Source organism: Chlorocebus sabaeus, chromosome 13, assembly GCF_047675955.1.
Source record: "Chlorocebus sabaeus isolate Y175 chromosome 13, mChlSab1.0.hap1, whole genome shotgun sequence".
Lineage (NCBI taxonomy): Eukaryota > Metazoa > Chordata > Mammalia > Primates > Cercopithecidae > Chlorocebus > Chlorocebus sabaeus.
In genome coordinates this window covers 797,707-817,919 of record NC_132916.1, presented here as the reverse complement: position 1 = coordinate 817,919, position 20,213 = coordinate 797,707, and the positions used below count along the sequence as shown (strand labels likewise).

Here is a 20,213-nt window from a genome sequence, read left to right as displayed (position 1 = left end):
CGTACTGATGTGATAAGACAGAAAATAAATGCACCCACTCAGCAGGCGGGCTTTTAGGAGGAGCAGAGAAATTCCCACAGTGCTCTGACAGCCCTCGAGACAAAGGCTAAACAAACACCCTCCCGTGAGTGCAGAAGGGATGAGCTGCCAGCCAGGCAGGCCAGGCACACCTCCCAGGCTGAAGGTGGAGTGCAAGCTCTTGGCCCTGCGGGTATCCACAGCTCACCATGAGTGAAACTGCTGTGAGGTCTTCATTCCACACGTGAAGCTCAGGCACGTTTTCCAAGAAAGATTGTCCAACTTTCATTGTACACAAAGAGCCCCGGCACAGAGATGTCCTGGGACCTCTGGCACAGTGCCAGGCCTGTTCTCATCACAGGTCCCAGCTTCTCCCACAACATCCTGCCCACCAGAGGGGCCCCAGAGATTGGGCAGCTGGTGTGAACTCAAGAAAAGCCAGGAAATGCATAAGAGCAGCCAATCAAACCACAGAATTAGAAGAAGCGCTGTGAAAGCCCTTCAAACATCAGCAGCGGGGACCTTAAATTTTGTAAGATAAAGGATCTTTTCCAATTTTGATTAATCAACAAACAGCTAATAAGCTGTGGTTGAAGGCCTCCAGGATGTACAACTGCCTCACCCCAAATCCAGATAGGGGTCACAGTCTCTGTGTACACTGGAGCCAGGAACAATCCCAGTGCTGAGTCGTAGGTAAGATCAATGACGGAGACCACCCCCATAGGGCAGATTTGCATCACTGAAAGCCAGTGTTAGTGGGGCATGGTGGGGTGCGCCTGTAATCCCGGCTACTCGGGAGGCTGAGACAGGACACACACAAGCTGCGGTTCACTTACACAATGGAATACTAAGCCTCCATCAAAAGTAAGGTCTACTGATACATACAACACAGGATCACTCAAGCCCAGGTGGTCGAGGCTGCCGTGAGCCATGATTGCATCACTGCACTCCAGCCTGGGCAACAGAACAAGACCCCATCTCATAAATAAAGCCGTCATCCTAAGTGGCTAAAGGTCATGAGCATGAGTTTCCGTGTGAGTAGTCAAAACAGCAAGCGTGTTATGTGCTGAATGTGGCCACCAGAGAACATGGGCTAGAACATCTGCTGGGAACAGCCCCCACCTCCATCAGCAGGACACACACAAGCTGCGGTTCACTTACACAATGGAATACTAAGCCTCTATCAAAAATGAGGTCTACAGATACATACAACACAGATGGATCGTGAAGACATGACATTGAACTAGAGAAGACAGAAAGTGCTCAGCCTAATAATAAACTGGTCTTTGGCAATAGAGACCCTGATAGTGGTTACCTTGGGAGTAGGTACTCACTAGAAAAGGGCATAAAGGAACCTTCCTGGATGCCAGAATGTTCCACATCTTGATCAACAAGCTGTACACTTAAGATGAGTGTACTTCACTGTAATACACGCATTCACTGAACACAGCAGACACTGTCACTGGGCTAAGGGGGTCTGGGACAGCTTCCTGAACAGGCAGTGAATTGAGCCCTGAGGCAGGGATGCAGAGCTGAACTTCCACTGGCAAGAGCAGGAAAGGTTCAGCTTGCTGGGAGGTCACAGAATGGGTGGGGTGGGGGTGGGGGGGAGGGAGGTGACAGACACCTGCAAATAGAACTTTCCTCATTAAAGTGGTATGTTGGATACTGTGATTTTCCCCTGATATCCATTTCTCCCCTTTTTAAAAATTGACTATCTCCATCTTCTTCAATTTTAGCAAGGTCTATCCCACAGCCTCCCTTGCAGCTAGATGTTACCACCAAAGCAAGCTCTGGTCAATGAACGTAAGTGGAAATGATGATCTACCCATTATCCACCACCCCACCTTGCCCACTGCCTGTTGGCCTAGGATTAGCAAGCAGTGGAATGCTTGGCTCTGGGTGGGAAGCCGTGGGTTAGGGATGGCAGAGTGGCCCTGTCAGCCCTGGAGCATTCTTTCAGCCTGGACAGTGAGTGTGTTTGGAGCTTTCAGCTGCTTCATTTTAGTTGTGCTGTATCCAAAACTTTAGTAACTGAAACCAAGTGTGTTCTCAATTTCCCCATGGATATGACTCTGGAAGGAAAAGATGTAAGGAGAACAGATGGAACATTGTAGAACCTTCAATGTGCAGGGCAGCAAAGTCTGTAATGACTCAAGTTCTAAATAGCACAGCTATCTGGTGGTAACAAGGTGGGATTTGTATTAAGACTGCATTTATGCAGCAAGCATAAATGTAACCATATGATTCAGTTGATCATGTAAATGAGGGTCCGATATCCCCATGAGCCATCTTGTGCCTAAGTAGCAGGCCAATAATATTGTCTGATTCTCTCAGAGGGCCATTTATCAGTTTTTCAATTTCTTATAGCTATGCTTCTCTTTTCATGGGAAGCACAGACAGGGAACCCCAGGAGTTCACCTGTTTCTATGGGCAGTAGGAAGAAAGATGGCTTAATAGTGCCAATAACACAATTACCTGCCTACTGGCCAGGTAATTTGGTGCAAGCTCCATGCCTACATATCCAGTATAATCCAGTGGGGGCTGTCCAGTCCTGGTTGGACTCCGGGTGGGTCCACACGGTTTGCAAGTTTGGGAATTTACTAAATGGATTTCTCTCTGTGTGATTTGAACTCCATCAAGTGACTGTTTTTGTGGTACCATTATACAGTTTCTGTCTCAGATAACTAAGTTGTCCTATGGGGTGAGTGAATTCTTTTCCTTCTCTAGCTATGCAATATTGTCCAATAATTGAGGCTTTTAGGACCTAGAAATTATCAGGGTGATTCTTTTGAGTCAGGAATTCATTAGGAACTGGGTCTGTAGTTACTAATTCTCGGGCTTCCCATGGCCATTGATCTCCCATTACAATTCCTCCACATACATAACATGAAGTGACATTCAGAGACTGGGCTACATGCTAGGCTAATTGTAAAAACAAATTTCTTGTTTTTCTTGGAATTTCTACTGGCACATTTAGTTCATCATAGAAAGTCTGAAACACTGGCTCAGGAGAGCGTTTGTAAACTCTCCTTGAACCAAGATATTTACTCGAGGATCCAGTCCAGCCCCGTCAATTCCTAAGGTCACACACTCCTCTTTTTTCCAGCGAAGATCGGGGGGATTGGTTATTACTAGCTCTAAGGGGTTACATTGTCTCTTAGTACAGGAAGGGCCATTTTTTCCTTTCTGAAAGTGGACTGGATCCTTTTCATTTTTTTTTTTTTTTTAAATCTAAGTGGCCTAGATGACACAAGACCAATATTTACATTTATTTCCACACAGTCTTAATTTATGACAGATGTACTTATTTTCTGTCATATAGCCTCTTTTCCAATTAAGAGAACCACACCTGATTCCTAACATAATACTATTAATGACAGCACAGGCATCAAATTTTAACGTGACTTGTTTGGGCACCCCTTTTTCTTCTGTTTTGGCTAACACTTTACTTGTATCGTTTATGAGCCCCCACCAGTCCTCAGTCCTTAATCTTATTTTTAAAAATGTGGTCATGGAAGGCTCAGATGGAGAATAACACACATCAGGTTGGTCATTTCCTGGGCTACATACCTTGTATAGAATAACATTATACAAACAAGTTCTTTTTAAAGAGTTCCGGTACACTTATAATAACCATAAAACAATAGGACTGTAGCAACCTCTTGTCCTACTTCAGTGACTTGATGTATATACTGGGAACAGTCCTCAGTCTAGGAAGGTCAGTTGAAGTCCTTACTGTAAAAGTCCAAATTTTAAGGAAAATGAGTCCTGCGATGAGTTTCCTTATGCTTTGGCCGTGCATGGACCAATCAGCTTCCGAGTGTGACTGGAGTAGGGCTTGTCGTCAAAGCTGCTCCCATCCACGTACCGCTCAGTCTACTGATGTTTAAGGATGGTCTTGGAGGTTGGGCCTGCTAGAAAAAACTGAGTCCAATACCTCTACACAGTTATATTTAACTGGGCTCTCAGATACCAGGAGCAAGGTGGTGGGGTTTAGGGTGTTGCAAACTTCAATGGCTATGTGGGGATTTTCACATAGCAAGCTCTGGTACTTGGTTAATCTAGTATTTGTTAACCAATGATGTCTTTTGGTAGTCATTAAGTTACCACAGCATAGGGGCCCTTTATATTCAGGTTTTGCCTGAGGGTTACTTTATCTGCTTCTTGTGCTAACAGGGCTGTTGCTGCTAGGGCCCTTACACCTGGGGACCAGGCTTTGGAAATCCTGTCCAGTTGTTTTGAGAGATAGACCACTGGCCTTGGCCAGGGCCCCACACTCTGGGTTAAAACTCCAACTGCCATTTTTTCTCTTTCTGACACACAGAGTGTAAAGAGTTTTGTCAGGTCAGGTAGCTTCAGGGCTGGGACTGACATGAGTTTTTCTTTTAACTCATGAAAAGCTCGTTGCTGTTGGTTGTAGTAGATATAGTTTATCTAATCTACATTTTTATTAACTGTTACCTACTAAAATACTGACTCAAATCCTGTAGCTATTTGATTTCAAGCTTTAAATTGATCTAGTATTCCTCGTGGGACTTCATTTGTGTCTAAATAGACATGAGAGTTGAAAGCCCCATAAGGGGCTTCTCTCGCTTTCCAATGTCTTATTTTTTTTCCTTCTGGTTGATGAAATGCCAGGGTGAAAGGGATAGCCAAGTGGACTAAAGTGCAAGGGCCACTCCAGTTATTCGGCAGAGTGCCCAGTAAAGGTCCACCACAATACCACCACACATCTGCTTGGGGATGAACAAGGGCTGACTGATTGATAAGCTCTTGAAAATTCTTATGCTCACTGCATCCTTTCAGGTCTCCAAGGAACTCTAAGTTTTCTCCCTGTTGTGAGAGACACGAAGTGAACTTAGTTTTGGGAGATGGAAGCTGGATGGCCCTCAGGGGCTGACTCACATGGTGCTGGACTTCGGGACATAGCAGAGAGAGCTTGGCATGACTTATTACTCCAGGCTGTAGAATCCTGGAAAAGAGCTACCATGCAGCCCACACCTGGTCAACTGGAGGACCACCTTAGTGGAAAGGGGACAATCTGGGCCTCTGGCCTGCCATGTGCACAAGTGTAACAATTGCTTTTGTTACGTGCAGATGGAATATTTGATCTATTTTAACCAGGCATTTGCATCTTGGTATCCTGTCTTAATTGCTAAAGTTTGTTTTAAGTCTTTAAATTCTATGATCCTCTAGTAAAATGAATGTATGGTTTTAGGAAATCACAAAAACTGGTTGGGGCAGTCCATCCTTGCTCTTTAGTGGTCCACAGAACGTTGGGCCAACTGTGGCATGAAAGCTTTACATCGGGGGGCAACACTCCTGGTTGGCACAGGGGTCTTTATCGAAATCTCCCTGGATTAAATGGTCCCAGTTTACTAATGCCCAGTCTGAGGAGAGTCAGGAGGGACAGAAGTACTTTTCTGAAGTAGAAAGCTGTCTTTGACTTGGCAAGTCCTCACAGGGTATAACAAAGCAAGCATTAAATGCAAGAGTTAGAGGTGAAATTGACTTGGTTATGTTAATAACTAGATGGTCAGCAATAGAACGAGGAAAGAAAAAAGCGTAATAGAATAGATGAAAAGAGTTAAATTTTTCTTAGCTTTAATTTGGTAGGGTTTTCCACTGGTACTGTGGTCCATGACTCTGGAGGTCATGGCGCTTTCTTGACTCGGGTGTGATGAATCCGTCCTTTTTTTTTTTTCCTTAGGATTCTTCTGAACTAGTGACGTGTGCTCACAATGAGGTTTCCTCTAAGAGTCTGTTTTTTTTTTTTTACTTTTTTTTTGTTAGCAAAGCAGTTGCTGCTACAGATTGAATGTACTTGGGCCATCTGTTGGTTAACGGGTTAAGGATTTTTGATAGGAAGGCCTCAGTGCTTTCAGGATAAGTCCTTGTTTACACTGACAACAAACTGGTACTGGAGTGTTATAAGGTTATGGAGAATACCTTCAATTATCAATTATAGGTTTTAAATTTACCTTAGCTTTTAAAGGAATAGGGTACACTTTCTTTTTAACTACTTGTATATCTCTCTCTTTGACTTTCCTTTTGCCTCTATCTGTTCTCTCTCTCTGCCTCTTTCTTCCTCTCTCTCTGACTCCCTCTTTGTCTGTCTCTTCCTTTCTGTCTCTTCCTCTCTCTTTGCCTTTTTTCCTCTCTGTCTTTTTGTTTTCCTCTCTCTGCTGGTCTTTCCTTGCCTCTGCCAGCCGCTTATGCTGCTGTTCTCTCAACCACTGTGTGTTGGGGGCAGGGGATCTAAAACCAGCTGTAACCAAGTGTCTATGTACAGCAACTGCTCTGGGTTCCCTGGCTTACAGGTTACCTTGTGCCATACCTTTGAAACAAAGGACCTCTCCAGGCTTCCTTACAATGGCCAACCTATTTCTAATGCTGGCCAGTCTATCTTACACAAAGTTTTAAGTTTTCCTAGAGTCATAGTACTCCATAGACTCCTTTAAATTCTTTCTTGACATTTTTCAATATAGTTCCTAGTAGCGTGGGCTTATTTGTGCCTGACCTATGCTTCTTTGAGACAAAACACCACGCTCACACCACACACACACCACAAAACAAGGAATGGGTAAAAAGGGCACACACACACTTTTGCAGTTTGCGCCAAACTAAAACCAAAACCAAAATCAGAGTATCCAGAAATCCAAGCCAGGTCAAAACCAAAACCAAAGTATCAAGCAATCAAAGTCAAGTCAAAAACAAAAACCAAAGTGCCAGTACAGGCACACGAAGGGTGATCAGGCCATGCTTCCACTAGAATGGAGTGGGCAAGTTCCCAAGACCAATCCTGTCAAGCAATTCAAACCAAGTCAAAACCAAAACCAAAGTGTCAATAAAGGCACGCCATGGGTGATCAGGCCATGCTTCCACTCAAACAGAGGGGGCAAGTTTCAAAGACTAGTCTTACCAAGTTTTAGATGTCCAGCCTCCAAGTGCCCGTTCCTTCCCGGTGTTCAGCTCCTGCGTTTTCTCCATGGGGGCCTGCCACACACTGCTCTGGCGAGGTGTCCCACCGGGGCAAATGCCTACTTGGGAGCGCTCTCAGGATCCATGTCACTCGGGCTGGTCGGAGTCCCCCACGGGGATGTTCCACAAGTCTCAGACAAAACTCCTCAGACACCGAGTTAAAGAAGGAAGGGGTTTATTTGGCTGGGCGCATTGGCAAGACTCCTGTCTCAAGAGGCGAGCTCCCCAAGTGAGCAATTCCTGTCCCTCTTAAGGGCTCATGACTCTAAGGGGGTGCACATGACAGGGTCGTGATCAATTGAGCAAGCAGGGGATACGTGACTGGGGGCTGTATGCACTGGTAATTAATTTGGAGCAAAATAGGATAGGAATTTTCACAGTGCTTTTCTATACAATGTCTGTAATCTATAGATAACATAACTGATTAGGTCAGGGGTCGATCTTTTGACTACCAGGCCCAGGGTGTGGCGTTCGGCTGTCTGCTTGTGGATTTCATTTCTGCCTTTTCGCTTTTACTTCTTCTTTCTTTGGAAGCAGAAACTGGGCATAAGACAATATGAGGGGTGATCTCCTCCCTTAAAAGGGTAAAGTCAAGCTGGGAACTATGTCAGACAAACCTGCCTCCCATTCTATTCCTAAATAAGATATAGCTACCAAGATAAGAGGCTACATACCTCCCTTAAAATTTGCATACAAGGAAATTCCTTGTGGAAAAAGGACGGACAGAACTCAAAAGTTATCCCTCTAAGGTGCACCTGAGACAAATGCATATCTGATTTTTTCCCCTCCCCTACTGTTTATGTAAAAATGATGATTCACTGAGCCAGACTAAATTGTGTATTCAGTGGAAGGCTGATTAAGGATTCAAAAGAATGCAATCTTTTGCCTCTTATCTACTCATGACCTGGAAGCCCTTGCCTCAAGTTCAGCTTTACCTGACTAAAGTACATATTACACATACTGATTGATGTCTCATGTCTCCCTAACATGTACAAAAGCAAACTGTACCCTTACCACCTAGGGCACATGTTGTCAGGGCCTTCTGAGACTGCCATGGGCGCAACCTTAACCTTGGTGAAATAAACTTTCTAAACTGATGGATGCCGGATGCGGTGGCTCATGCCTATAATCCCAGCACTTTGGGAAGCTGAGGCGGGCAGATCACCTGGTCGGGAATTCGAGACAAGCCTGGCCAACATGGCGAAACCCTGTCTCTACCAAAGATACAAAAATTAGCTGGGTGTGGTGGCACACACCTATAACTCCAGCTGCTCAGGAGGCTGAGGCAAGAGGATCACTTGCCCGGGAGGCAGAGGTTGCAGCCACTGCACTCCAGCCTGGGTGACAGAGCAAGATGCCATCTCAAAAAAGAAAAAAAAAATGGATGGAGAGTTGAGATAACTTTTGGTTCACAATATAAATGTTTATTTAAAAACAGACATTATTTTATGTACCATTACAAATATACTACTACTCAACTGCTCGTGAGGCTGAGGCAGGCGAATGCTTGAACCGGGGAGGCGGAGGCTGCAGTGAGCCGAGATCGCGCCATTGTTCTCTAGCCTGGGCGACAGAGCGAGACTCCATCTCAAATAAAACAAAAAGAAAACAAATATACTGCCAATTAAACTGTGATTTTGTCAAAAATAAATGTTGTTGATGACTTTACTTCCATTAAAGCCACTGTAGTAGCCAATGGAAAGCTTCCTTTTTGTCCTCTGAAGGTTCACTGAAAAGTCAACTGACAAAAGGCAGATTAATTGGAGAAAGGGCATACAAATTTATTAACATGCACATGGGGGGAGAACTAGAGTGATTTTGCTGAAGCCCCAAATGGGGTTCAGAAGCTTATATACCATCTTGAGGTTACAGAATGGGGGTTTGGATTGTGGCATAACAGGTTATGGGAGTGGGAGACCTGGCTGACAACCAGGGTCTTGTTTTGTAAATGAGACCTCACAGGTAGAAGTCCTCAGAGAGAACAGCTGGTGCATGTTTCTTTCAGACCTCTGCAAACCAACAGTAAAATTCGAAACCCTCCAACCTACTGATGGACCCTCTGCTTGCCCAAGGGCATTCTTAAGTTAACCTGAAAAACCAGTTCAGGCAATGACGGGTGGGGGTTGGCCATGCCTCATAATACACGCCTCCCTTGGAATTCAGGCACAGCAAGCCAGCATTAACGTTAAAACAGAGACCTTAAGACTGACAGAAAAGACTCTTTTGCAGAGGCTTCTTCATTACCTTCAGGGCACACAGGATTCTCGCTTTCCACTGTACGGTCCTCACTTTACCTGTTCAACCTTCATTTATCTTTCACTGCCTACTCCTGGGTAACACTTGGCCAGCGCACAGGTTTCCCACATCCTGAGGACACCAGCAGGCAAGGTTTGAGTGAGGGCTCTGCCTGGCTGGCGGTCAGCCGCAGGCCCACAGCAGGACATGAGCAGAGGTGAGGGGGGCGCCGTCACCAGCTGCGACTCTTCCAAAGACCAGAACCATCCCTGAGCACCCGGAGGAACCAGGTAAGCGGCTCGGAAGCAGAGGCGCCAGGGGCGGGGCCAACGCTGGGAGGTTTCCTTGCCCCGCTCCCTCGCTTGGGTCCTGCAGCCGCTCTCGTTAGACGCGTTCCCGCCTCCTGCCCTCCGGAAAGTGCCCGCCTCTTGCCTTCCGGCCCCGCGCCCGACTTCCGCCTACCGGCCCGGCTGTGGGCTGCGCCCCACGCCCCTCACGCCAGCCCCGCCCCTCACGCCAGCTCGCGCCCCGCATGGCTGCTGCAGGGGCCAGACCTGTAGAGCTGGGCTTCGCCGAGTCAGCGCCGGCGTGGCGACTGCGCAGCGAGCAGTTCCCCAGCAAGGTGGGCGGGCGGCCGGCATGGCTGGGCGCGGCCGGGTTGCCCGGGCCCCGGGCCCTGGCTTGCGCGCTGTGCAGCCGCCCGCTCTCCTTCCTGCTGCAGGTGTACGCGCCGCTGCCCGACCGCGCGGACGCCTTCCACCGTGGCATCTTCCTCTTCTGCTGCCGCGAGCCGCCGTGCTGTGCCGGCCTGCGAGGTGAGCCGCCAGACGGGGCCGAGACAGGGCCATGCCTCCCACGCGTGCGCGTTAATTCCGGGAGCCAGGAGGGAGACGGCGGAAAGCACCGCTGCCGCCCCATCCTCGAGCTCCCTCCCCCGCGCTTCCCCAGGAGCACCTTCTCCCGGGCCCTTCCAGGATGTCCTCATTTTTACTACACAAGCTTCTAACTGCCCATGCGCATGGGTAGCCCCCAGCTTTTAATCACTGGGTGCTAGGTATGGTGCTATTCAGATAATAGAAATTGTCTTGGAAAGATGGGTCCCAGTAGCTTTTTCGTATTTTTGGCAGTCGTTCTTAACGATCAGTCTTACTAATTTGATTAACTCAGACTAGCTCCAGGAGGCAACTCAATTGCGTGTACCAGATGAAATCTAGTTTCGGGATTTTAAAAGCTTATTCCTGAAAGCAAAAACTTTCATTTTTTAAAAAAGTATTTTCAGTTTTATGTGTAGAGGATGAAATATTTGAATTGCTGTTTTGTTTGAAGATACAACTTTTCTCTGCATTCTCTTTTAGTTTTTAGGAATCAGCTACCCAGGAAAAACGATTTTTACTCATATGAGCCACCTTCTGAGAATCCTCCCCCAGAAACAGGAGAATCAGTGTGTCTCCAGCTTAAGTCTGGTGCTCATCTCTGCAGGGTTTGTGGCTGTTTAGGCCCCAAAACGTGCTCCAGATGCCACAAAGCATATTACTGCAGCAAGGAGCATCAGACCCTAGACTGGAGATTGGGACATAAGCAGACTTGTGCACAACCAGGTGAGTAATCTTTTTTAAAAAATCTCAGTTCAGTTTCATCGCCTTTGTCAACCCAAATATTTCCAGGATAACTTTAAAGTTAAAATTAGGGAAGGTATAGTACTTCAAAATTTTTCATACCTGGAACACCTTTGTAAAAAAGAGGCTGTAAAGTCTGAATCACTGAGTAATGTCACCATATAGGCATTTAATTTATGACCCTTTATCTAAAATGCCAGAACTATAGGGAATATAGTACTTTAGAGACAGCCAATTATTAAACTGTCTTCAAAACTAAATGATTACTAATAGTGCTGTCCCTTTCGTTTCAGATCATTTCGACCATATAATTCCAGACCACAACTTCCTTTTTCCAGAATTTGAAATTGTAATAGAAACAGAAGAGGAGATTATGCCTGAGGTTGTGGAAAAGGAAGATTACTCAGAGATTACAGGGAGCATGGGTAAGCAGTTTGAGGACTTCATCCATTAAGTGGTTAAACATAATGCTTGGAAGAAAGCTCAGTGTGTCTAGAAGAGAGGTACCTCAGCTGAAAATACACTTCCCGGACTGTGTTTTCTGACACCTATGAGGTGTGTTCCGCTCCCTGTAAAGACAAGGGTGGGTATCCAGATGGTCGCATGAATAGGGCTGCACAAGACGCTGGAAGCTTGGTAAGTTCCTCTGGGTCCCAGATCTGTTTCTCAGGTTGGGATAGTGTGAGTGCCTAGCACAGTGTCGGGCATGCAGCAGGGCCCCTTAAAAGTTTCTCTTTCATCTGGCCAGTTTTAGATACACAATTTTGTCAGTTTACTTACAGTGCATACTCAGGTAGTACTTGTGCTGACCAAGTATCTTAGAGGTTTATTTTATTATAGTAGCCAACATTTATCCAGCACTTACCTTACATACTGTTTGTGCATGAGCTCATTAAAATCCTGACAGCAGACCAGTAAGTCAGAAACTGCCCCATTTTGAAGGTGAGGAAATTGAGGTTCTGGGTATAACTTGCTTTGGTCACATAATGTTAAATTTTACAATTTGAGCCTTGAGCCATACACAAAACCACCACAAAATTAGATTTACAGACTCAAAATGAAAACATTAGCTTACTGGTTTGTAGTTAATACCAGTCCTACATTCCAAAACATGTTTGAGTCTTACTCTGTGCCTGACTTTGTGCTTGATAATAGGGATATAATGGGAAGCAACACTCCACTGGTCAGATGCTCACAGTCTCATGGAGGATCCCAAATAATACTTGGGGAAGTTACATTCCATGTAATGACTGATAAGAGTATAATACTGGTGCCATCAGAACACATGTGACATCACTGAAGACTGCCTGGAAGGGACCACACGTGTGTTCATACCTGTACGATAAAAACGATCATGAAAATGCTTACCTTTAGGAGAAGGCAGAGCCTAGAGTAGGAGGATCAAGGATGAAAGCTGGACTTCAAATATGCCTTATTAGTATAAATGTGACTGTGGAACTGTGTATTTTAAGATTATGAAGTAAGGTAAGTTAAAAAGCAGTCCCTAATCATCACAAGTAAAAAACTCTTGCTGTAGTCATATAACCACACTAAGAACTCTTCTAGGTGACTTCAACACATAGGACAGTACATCTCTAGTGGAATATACCCTGAGAATGAAAAGAACGTAACAGTGTTAGTATTTTCAATAAACATGTTATTAATAAACTGTTGCTGTTATTTTGAGATGGTTGTGTGTATATTGGGGGGATAAAGGAAATGAGTAATTATGTTGGTGTTACTGAAAACTGAGGTGCCGGGCGTAGGAGGAAGATAATGTTGATTGTGTCTATGTACCATTTCTCTCTAAAAGGAACTCCAGGCTCTTTGGAGAGGTGGTTGGTTCCAGAACTGGGTCAGGAAATGTTCATATAATGTGGGAAGGGAATGTGGTCATATCAAAGATTAAGGATGCCAGGAAGGATTACTAGGGCCATGTCAGAACTCAAGCAACATGAAAAGGCTCCTGCTGGCAAAAGATGGACAGTTTGAACATCCACAAGGACACTAACTGCAGCAGATAATGTTTAACGGGTTCAAAGTGATACTTTTAAAAAACTCTGCATCAGATAATGTTTAACGGGTTCAAAGTGATACTTTAAAAAAACTCAGTAATCATCTTTGTAGGATACTTAGGAACAGACTCATTTTCAAATTGGTAAATAAAAGGAAAGAGTTTGAGTTCTAGGGGTACATAACTTAATTATGAATAAAGTGATATGTGTGGGATTTACTTCAGAGTAATGATGGAAGTGGCAGAGAAAGGAAACACTGGACTTGATAAGTGTTGAAGCTGATTAATTGTACATGGCGGTTCATTATAGTATTTCCACTTTTGTGTATGTTCAAAATGTTCCAAAATAAAAGGAGAATTAAAAAGAAAAATGCTTCCTGGAGGTAGCTGTGTTTTACCTGAGACTTGAATTTGAGTTCCCAGATGAAAGAGTTTGGCAGGAGGCAGTAGGGCCTGAGGGAACAGCATTTACAGTGAGTGTCCTAATGGTTACACTGAAACTTTCCTCGTATAATTGATGGAACATCAATCTGAAGGCATCCTACACTTCCTCCATCAGACCTGATGGTGCAAGTGAACACCATCAGTGTCTTTCCAGTTTCATCAGTTACTTTAGCTTCTCTTACTCAAGGTATATCAGTTCTATTTTAATGTACATTACAAAGACTAATGGTTATACTTAGAGACATGGGTCTGTTGGGGACAGCAGTGGCTCAGGGTGGCTGTAATCCCAGGAAGAAATGTGGAGAAGGAAATGAACATTTTCTTTTTTTTTTAGGACAGAGTCTCACTCTGTCGCCCAGGCTGGAGGGTAGTGGCACCATCTTGGTTCACTGCAACCTCTGCCTCCTGGGTTCAAGCGACTCTCCTGCCTCAGCCTTCCGAGTAGCTGGGATTACAGGCACCTACCACCACGCCTAGCTAGTTTTTATATTTTTAGTAGAGACGGGGTTTCACCATGCTGACCAGGCTGGTCTTGAACTCCTGACCTCAGGTGATGTGCCCACCTCAGCCTCCCAAAGTACTGGGATTACAGGCGTGAGCCACTGCACCAGGCCAGAAATGGGCTGGAAATGAACATTTGATGACTGAGTGAGTGAGCCTACCAGCTGAGGATACTAATGATAAGAAGGGCTCACATTTGTTGGGTGTCCTGTGATGTGCTGGGCAGTCCTAAGCCCTTGACCATTCTGTTGTTTTGAAGCTTTAAGGAAATGCACTAAATGGAAGCCGATATAATAGAGCTGCATGGAGTACCTGGAAATTCAGATGGTCCAACTTGAATGAGTGAATAAATAGAGAAAGCTATTGATTAAAAGGGGGTCCCCTCTCCAGGTGTGAATTGACAAGTTGTGGGGATTACTCCTGTTTTCATAATAGTTACGTTGATTTTTCAGGTGAAGCACTTGAGGAAGAACTGGATTCCATGGCAAAACATGAATCCAGGGAAGATACAATTTTTCAGAAGTTTAAAACTCAGATAGCCCTTGAACCAGAACAGGTAAAGTGGAACTCACAGCTCCTCACTGTGTTCTCTTCAGGCCATGTTTTATGAGTATAATCTGTGAGAAGAAATAACTTCATAGTAACACTAGTCTGTTCCTTAGGAGCCTATAAAAGCAGGCTTTTGTTATCCTGTTAGAGGAGTTTCTCACACAGATGGGCCATGTAGAAAGATGTTTTGCAGTGCTGATCCATTTAATAGTTACTAAAAGACTAAAGGTTTTACTGTTTATCATACAGGGTTCATTTTCTAAAGAAAGCATCAGGGATGGGAGATGAATGAGATGTTGCCTGAGGTACATGAGGTTTAGGCACAAATGGCCCCCCCACAAAAAGAAAAAAGGTGATTTTTGCCCATTTCCAACAGGTACCTTTGGCTTGTAAAACAAACGTGGCATGTTAACATTTTCTCCTTAACCTCCCCTACCATAAACGTAAATCACGAAGGAAAAACCCATAAACCAGTCACTGGTTCAAATAAATACCCAGGGGTTTATAGGAAGAATAGATCTAGGTCTTAAACACTAAGGCAGTTTTTAGCAATGCATATGCTTTTAGACAAAATACAGAAAACTACTCAGTTGCTATAGGAAGCTTATTACAGTGAAATTTTACTTATGTTTGTAGTAGTTTTCAAAACACTGTTTCACTTGGTATTTGTCCCTCCTAAAATTTTTTAACTATGAAGGCAGGCACAGACTCTGGGCAGAACTCTGCAATCAGAGCAGAGGCTCATTCTTAGTCCCTTCACAATACATTCATAGGACTAACATTCCAACATTAGGTAGTAAAAGCATCATCTAGGAAATATATTTTGATGCCCTCTGAGTCAGATAAGCTGAAATAGTCACTTTGGGGTATTGAGAAGGCATTAATGGCACACTGGCACAGCCAGGTCTGATGGAGGAACTGTGACATGCCTTTTGGGTCAGTGCTACATCAAGAGTAGGAACATTCATGGAGTAGATAGCATGTTACCACTGGAAACTTTTAGGTAAGGTATTGATTATTTGAACATGATCCTCATTGATTTTAGATTCTTAGATATGGCAGAGGTATTGCCCCCATCTGGATTTCTGGTGAAAATATTCCTCAAGAAAAGGATATTCCAGATTGCCCCTGTGGTGCCAAGAGAATATTGGAATTCCAGGTACGACCTAAATAAGGACGATTTTAGTGTGTAATCACCATGATTGTTTTAAACATTAAAAACTGCGCCAAGGTAGTTTGTGCACATGGGTCCAATGGCAGTACGGAACGGTGGCCTATGATGAAAACCGTCAGTTTCCTGCCTCACCTTGGGGCTAGTTCCCTGGAAGGAACTGTCTTGTCTTTTTCTGTTTCCTAGTTTTCAGACACTGTCTGTTGACTGACTTCTGTGAAGATGAGTGTATCTACACTGTCTCACCTCCAGTGTGGTTACGTCATTATTGTTAGTGTCTCTGTTAACTTTTGTTATTTTAAATAATTTATACCTTCCTTGTTCCATTAATTGAAGTCTTTGACTCCATACTTTATGAGAGGAGTCTTTACTGTTTAATCTTGGTTTGTGGATTTGTTAGAACAAATGGATATAAGCATTAAAGATAAATGTGCCCCCCTGCCCAAAAGGATCTGTTAGCATCAAAATACCAAAATCCATTTTGGGTGGAAATGCTCTTGAGCTATGGATTCACTAATGTTCCCAAAGTCATAGCTAGTATTGGTTTGTTTCTTTGGGGAAAAAAGGAATTATGAGGACCATAACCAAAACTCTGCTTGGTTCTTAGTGCCAGAGCTCTCAGGGTCCAAAATGAGGTGACAGGATGGTGGCTATTCTGCCTATTCACTCTTTCAATTAGACTACTTCTAAGATTCCTCTCTGGTCTCTATAACTACATTGACAGATGTCCTTTTTGTATTCATGACTAGTAATTAGTGTTTCTTGAGTCAAGAGTAACAGTATCTGCAATGATACAAAGTAAAAGTTGCCTAAATAGAAGCCTCAGCCCTTTTGAGTGGCATATTAGTAATGAAAATAGTTTATTAACAGCCACTTGTGAACTTCTTTCTCAAATGGAAAACACTAAACAGAAGGTAAGAGGGGCTTTGAAGTCATAAGGAAGTTTTAGATTGTTAAAACATGTTAATTGTATAATGTCTATAATCCTGCTTTGTAGTATGAGGATTGAAAGACCAAGATTCCTATAATCATCCTGGCTGAGAAGGTCTCTTAAAAGTAGTGCTCCCTGCTGTGAAGCGGCTAACTGTGTGTCACCCTCTTCTCAGGTCATGCCTCAGCTCCTAAACTACCTGAAGGCTGACAGACTGGGCAAGAGCATTGACTGGGGCATCCTGGCTGTCTTCACCTGTGCTGAGAGCTGCAGCTTGGGTACTGGCTATACAGAAGAATTTGTGTGGAAGCAGGATGTAACAGATACACCGTAAAGGCATCTTAAAGCCTTGAAAAATGTTAATGCTCTTTTATACCTTGCAATTCCATTTCTGGGATTTTATCCTAAGGAAATACTTATACCAAAAATAAAGGTGCAGAGATGTTGAGAGATTGCTTAGACAGTGTCTACATATTACTGCAACAAAAGTGTCCACTGACAGAGAATTAAATAAATTTTGGTACATCCACCGTGGAAGGCTACACAGTCTTAATTATAACACCTACATTGACAACCAAGATACCATTATAGGTGATATTCGTGGTTTGATCCTATTCTTGTAAAAATATTTGTATGTATGCACAGAAATCTGCAAAGATGTACACTTAGTGCACTGGTTACCAACGAATGGTGGGACTAACTAAAATGATCGTTTTACTTATACGTGCATTTCTTTTTATAATAAAGATGGGTTATGTGCCTAATGAAGTCAAACTGTCTCACTCTGAGAGCACTTCCCACCCTAAGTTTTTTAAAACACAAAGAAAAATACTTAGGTAAAACTCCAACAAACTTGTCTGATCATTAGCTGATTATCACAGGCTCTAGTATGTACTGGAAGCCCAGAACATTAGAAAAATACCAAACCTCAGGTTGGTGAGTATGAGAAACAGGAAACCCAGTAATTCTGAAGCAGCAGTATCACAGTTGGCAGGATCAGGAACAGTGGCTTTGTGATCACAGAACTGGAACTGGAAGAGGTTCTACCTTCAGAACCCATCTTCGTCAGCCAGTGGCCCTGCTTACAGATGAGACACTGAAAGGCAAAAGGCGATGGTCTACCCTTTCCATGTCAGCGTTCTACACATGTTCCCTGTTGCATTTACAAGGCTTATGGAATGTAAGCCAGGATAAGGGTCTGGCCTAGGAGGCAGCAGCCTGAAGAAAGGAAGGCCCTGAAGTCAGTTTTCAAAGGGCTGACCCTTAGCCTATTATGTTTCTGATATATTTGTTTAAGCACCTTGGCCTATTATGTTTCTGATCTATTTGTTTAAGCAAGTGGCTCCGAAGACTACACTAAGGTTCCTTCCATCCCCTAGTAGCTCACACTTGACAATTCCCAGTTCTCTCAGCACCAGTGATGCCTGCCCTGAAGACACATTGCTGTTGATCAGTGCCTGAATACTGACGGCTAATTCTGATCAATTTCTCAGGCTTATTTCCTTAATCTACATTGGCTCACATTGTCCCCTAACACATCCCTGTTAACTGAAATGCATTGCCACCATAAATCCTCACGTTTTCATAGGTAACGTCACTTGCTAATATAATTGGCTATTTGGCTATTTGATTTGTAATTTAGAAATTTCTGTCCTAGTAGTCCGTATTATATAAGTATGTATATGCAATTTGTACTAACTGTGTGTGTAAGATGCAGTTATACATAGCACCATATGGAAAACTGCAGTATGGAGTTTCTCCCATGGGGAGGTTTGACACTAGGCTACTTAAGAGCTAGAGGGTACTAGTTTCGAACCTGGGATAGCTAAATCAATGAGAACCACCTATAACTATGGTGTCAGCCTGCGGCTACTGGAGTAAGTTGTCATCAACTAGTGACGAGTTGGTCACAACACTTAGTAGGAAGCACAGTGGCGTAAGGAAACCTGGACTAGTGGGGCCTTCATATCTAAAATTATGTATTATTCTGCATAGGCAGAATGTGTTAATACGTTATGAATGCTAAGGGCTTTAAAGCAAACATGTTATGGTCTTTCTGTGGTAAAAACTGTTACTTGATATGGACATTCTTGCAGGTATTTTGGCGTACTCAGCCAAGCTGTCATTGGTGTTTATTCCAGTCAGCCTCCAGAGATGATCCTAAAAGTTTACAGGGCCTTTCCGTTTGGAACAGGTATATCAAGAGGGAGACAAACTGGTCCAAATCACTAGAAAGAAAATGTCACAGCACCGACTGGGCATCTGTGTTAAAAAAATAGCAACTATATTAAAAATAAACTGTACAATATAAAAAATTTAAATTAAAAAATGCATTAAGCAAGTTGCCTTTAGAAATGTGAAGACATTTTAAAACACTACAAGGTAATGAGAAGTCTCACCTACGTAATCATGGCTCCACAGACAGTGCTGTCCATGCATCCACCATTTCTCAATACCTACAAAGTTTTAAGATCTGCTTAGTTCAGATACTGTCCAGCCACAGCAGCTCTCCTCTGCTGTAAAGAGCAGCATATTCAGCTTTGACTTTTTTTTTCAGATACTAAATATCCTTTGACAGTTTCAGATAGTACAGCCAAAAAAAAAAAAAAAAAAAAAACAGTTTTAAGTGTTTTTGGCAATCATATTGGTGATAGTATTTTTGTTACTCTTAAGAATGTTATGGTGGAGGTGGGAGGATGATTTGAGCCTAGGAGTTCAAGACCAGCTTGGGCAACAGTTGAGTGACTTTGTCTCTACAAAAAGTAAAAAAAGTGAACTGGGTGTGTTGATGTGCACCTGTAGTCCTAGCTACTCGGGAGGCTGAGGTGGATCACTTGAGCCCAGGAGTTTGACTGCAGCAAGCCATGATTGTGCCACTGCACTCCAGCCTGGGCAACAGAGTGAGATCATGTCTCAAAAAAAGTTGCACATATAACAGATAAAGTAATGATAAAGTAAATATGTAAAGTAAATGAGTAATTATGGGACATTCTAATTCCTCATCCCCTGTGTCTTTAAGAAATAAAATTCTCATTGTAGAAGAAAGAGTATATATAATATAGAATTGGTTAAATAAAAACCCTGTGAGCTTTGAATTGGACATATTAATATGAAATCATTTTATCTTGAAAACTTAAAAAGGGAAAGAAGCAAGTATTTATCCTGTTATATGGAGTATAATCCTTTTATAAAAGTATTCACGTTAATAAATGAAAAAGAAATGACTAAAATGTCATTTTGCAACCCACTAATGAATTAATAGATCTAGGAATTACACGGCAGCTTCCAATTTGCAGGAAATACAGAGAATAGGGAAACTACACCATGAATTTCCAACTAGCAAACCCCAGACTATGAGAAGCTCTAAACACTAAATGGCCTGTAAATTGGAAAGAAAAGAAATGGATAAGGAACTTCAATTATCTTTAAATGCGTGAGAGTCAGGATAATAGTTCCTGCTTGAGGGAAGCCAGGACTGTGTGTCTGGAAGGACCATAAGGAGGGGCTTCTAGGACAGGCAGCAAAATTATGTTTCTTGACCTGGTTGGTGGCTGCAAGGGTATCTACCTTTGAATAATACATTATGCTATACATTTGTTAGGTTTCCTGTATATGTAGCTACAACTATAAGAGATGATTTTTTTTAAGTTATATACATTAAAGTCCTAGGCACTGATAGGAAAAATATTGGAAAGGAAAACATAGAATTACTATTTACAAATGATTACATGCCTAGAACTTTCAATGCAA

General features: G+C 43.3%; 1 protein-coding gene and 1 long non-coding RNA gene across 12 annotated transcripts in view; one reads left to right on the top strand and one right to left on the bottom strand.

Moving 5' to 3' along the window:
* LOC103240977 (uncharacterized) overlaps window positions 1-9,664 on the bottom strand; it is a 41,137-nt gene extending 31,473 nt beyond the window's left edge. For all 7 annotated transcript variants that reach the window (XR_012094976.1, XR_012094975.1, XR_012094971.1 and 4 more), the window contains exons 1-2: window positions 9,247-9,664; window positions 6,944-8,589 (exon numbers count right to left, since the gene is read on the bottom strand). This is a non-coding gene — a long non-coding RNA (uncharacterized lncRNA). The remainder of the gene's footprint in view (window positions 1-6,943; window positions 8,590-9,246) is intronic.
* Window positions 9,665-9,724: 60 nt separating this feature from the next.
* Window positions 9,725-16,993, top strand: PDCD2 (programmed cell death 2). 5 transcript variants are annotated; one of them, XM_008007887.3, is made up of 6 exons: window positions 9,730-10,052; window positions 10,593-10,835; window positions 11,147-11,278; window positions 14,265-14,368; window positions 15,407-15,520; window positions 16,639-16,993. In XM_008007887.3, exons 1-6 carry the CDS (start codon window positions 9,770-9,772, stop codon window positions 16,795-16,797), a joined length of 1,035 nt encoding a protein of 344 aa, XP_008006078.1. In that variant the 5' UTR covers window positions 9,730-9,769; the 3' UTR covers window positions 16,798-16,993. The 5 variants fall into 5 exon arrangements, 4 of the variants coding, with proteins under 4 accessions (XP_008006080.1, XP_008006081.1, XP_072878343.1 ...); XM_073022242.1 differs by lacking the exon at window positions 15,407-15,520 and having other exon boundaries at window positions 9,728-10,052; XR_005241367.2 differs by lacking the exons at window positions 14,265-14,368; window positions 15,407-15,520; window positions 16,639-16,993 and adding an exon at window positions 12,009-13,238 and having other exon boundaries at window positions 9,725-10,052; window positions 11,147-11,489.
* Window positions 16,994-20,213: the final 3,220 nt, after the last annotated feature.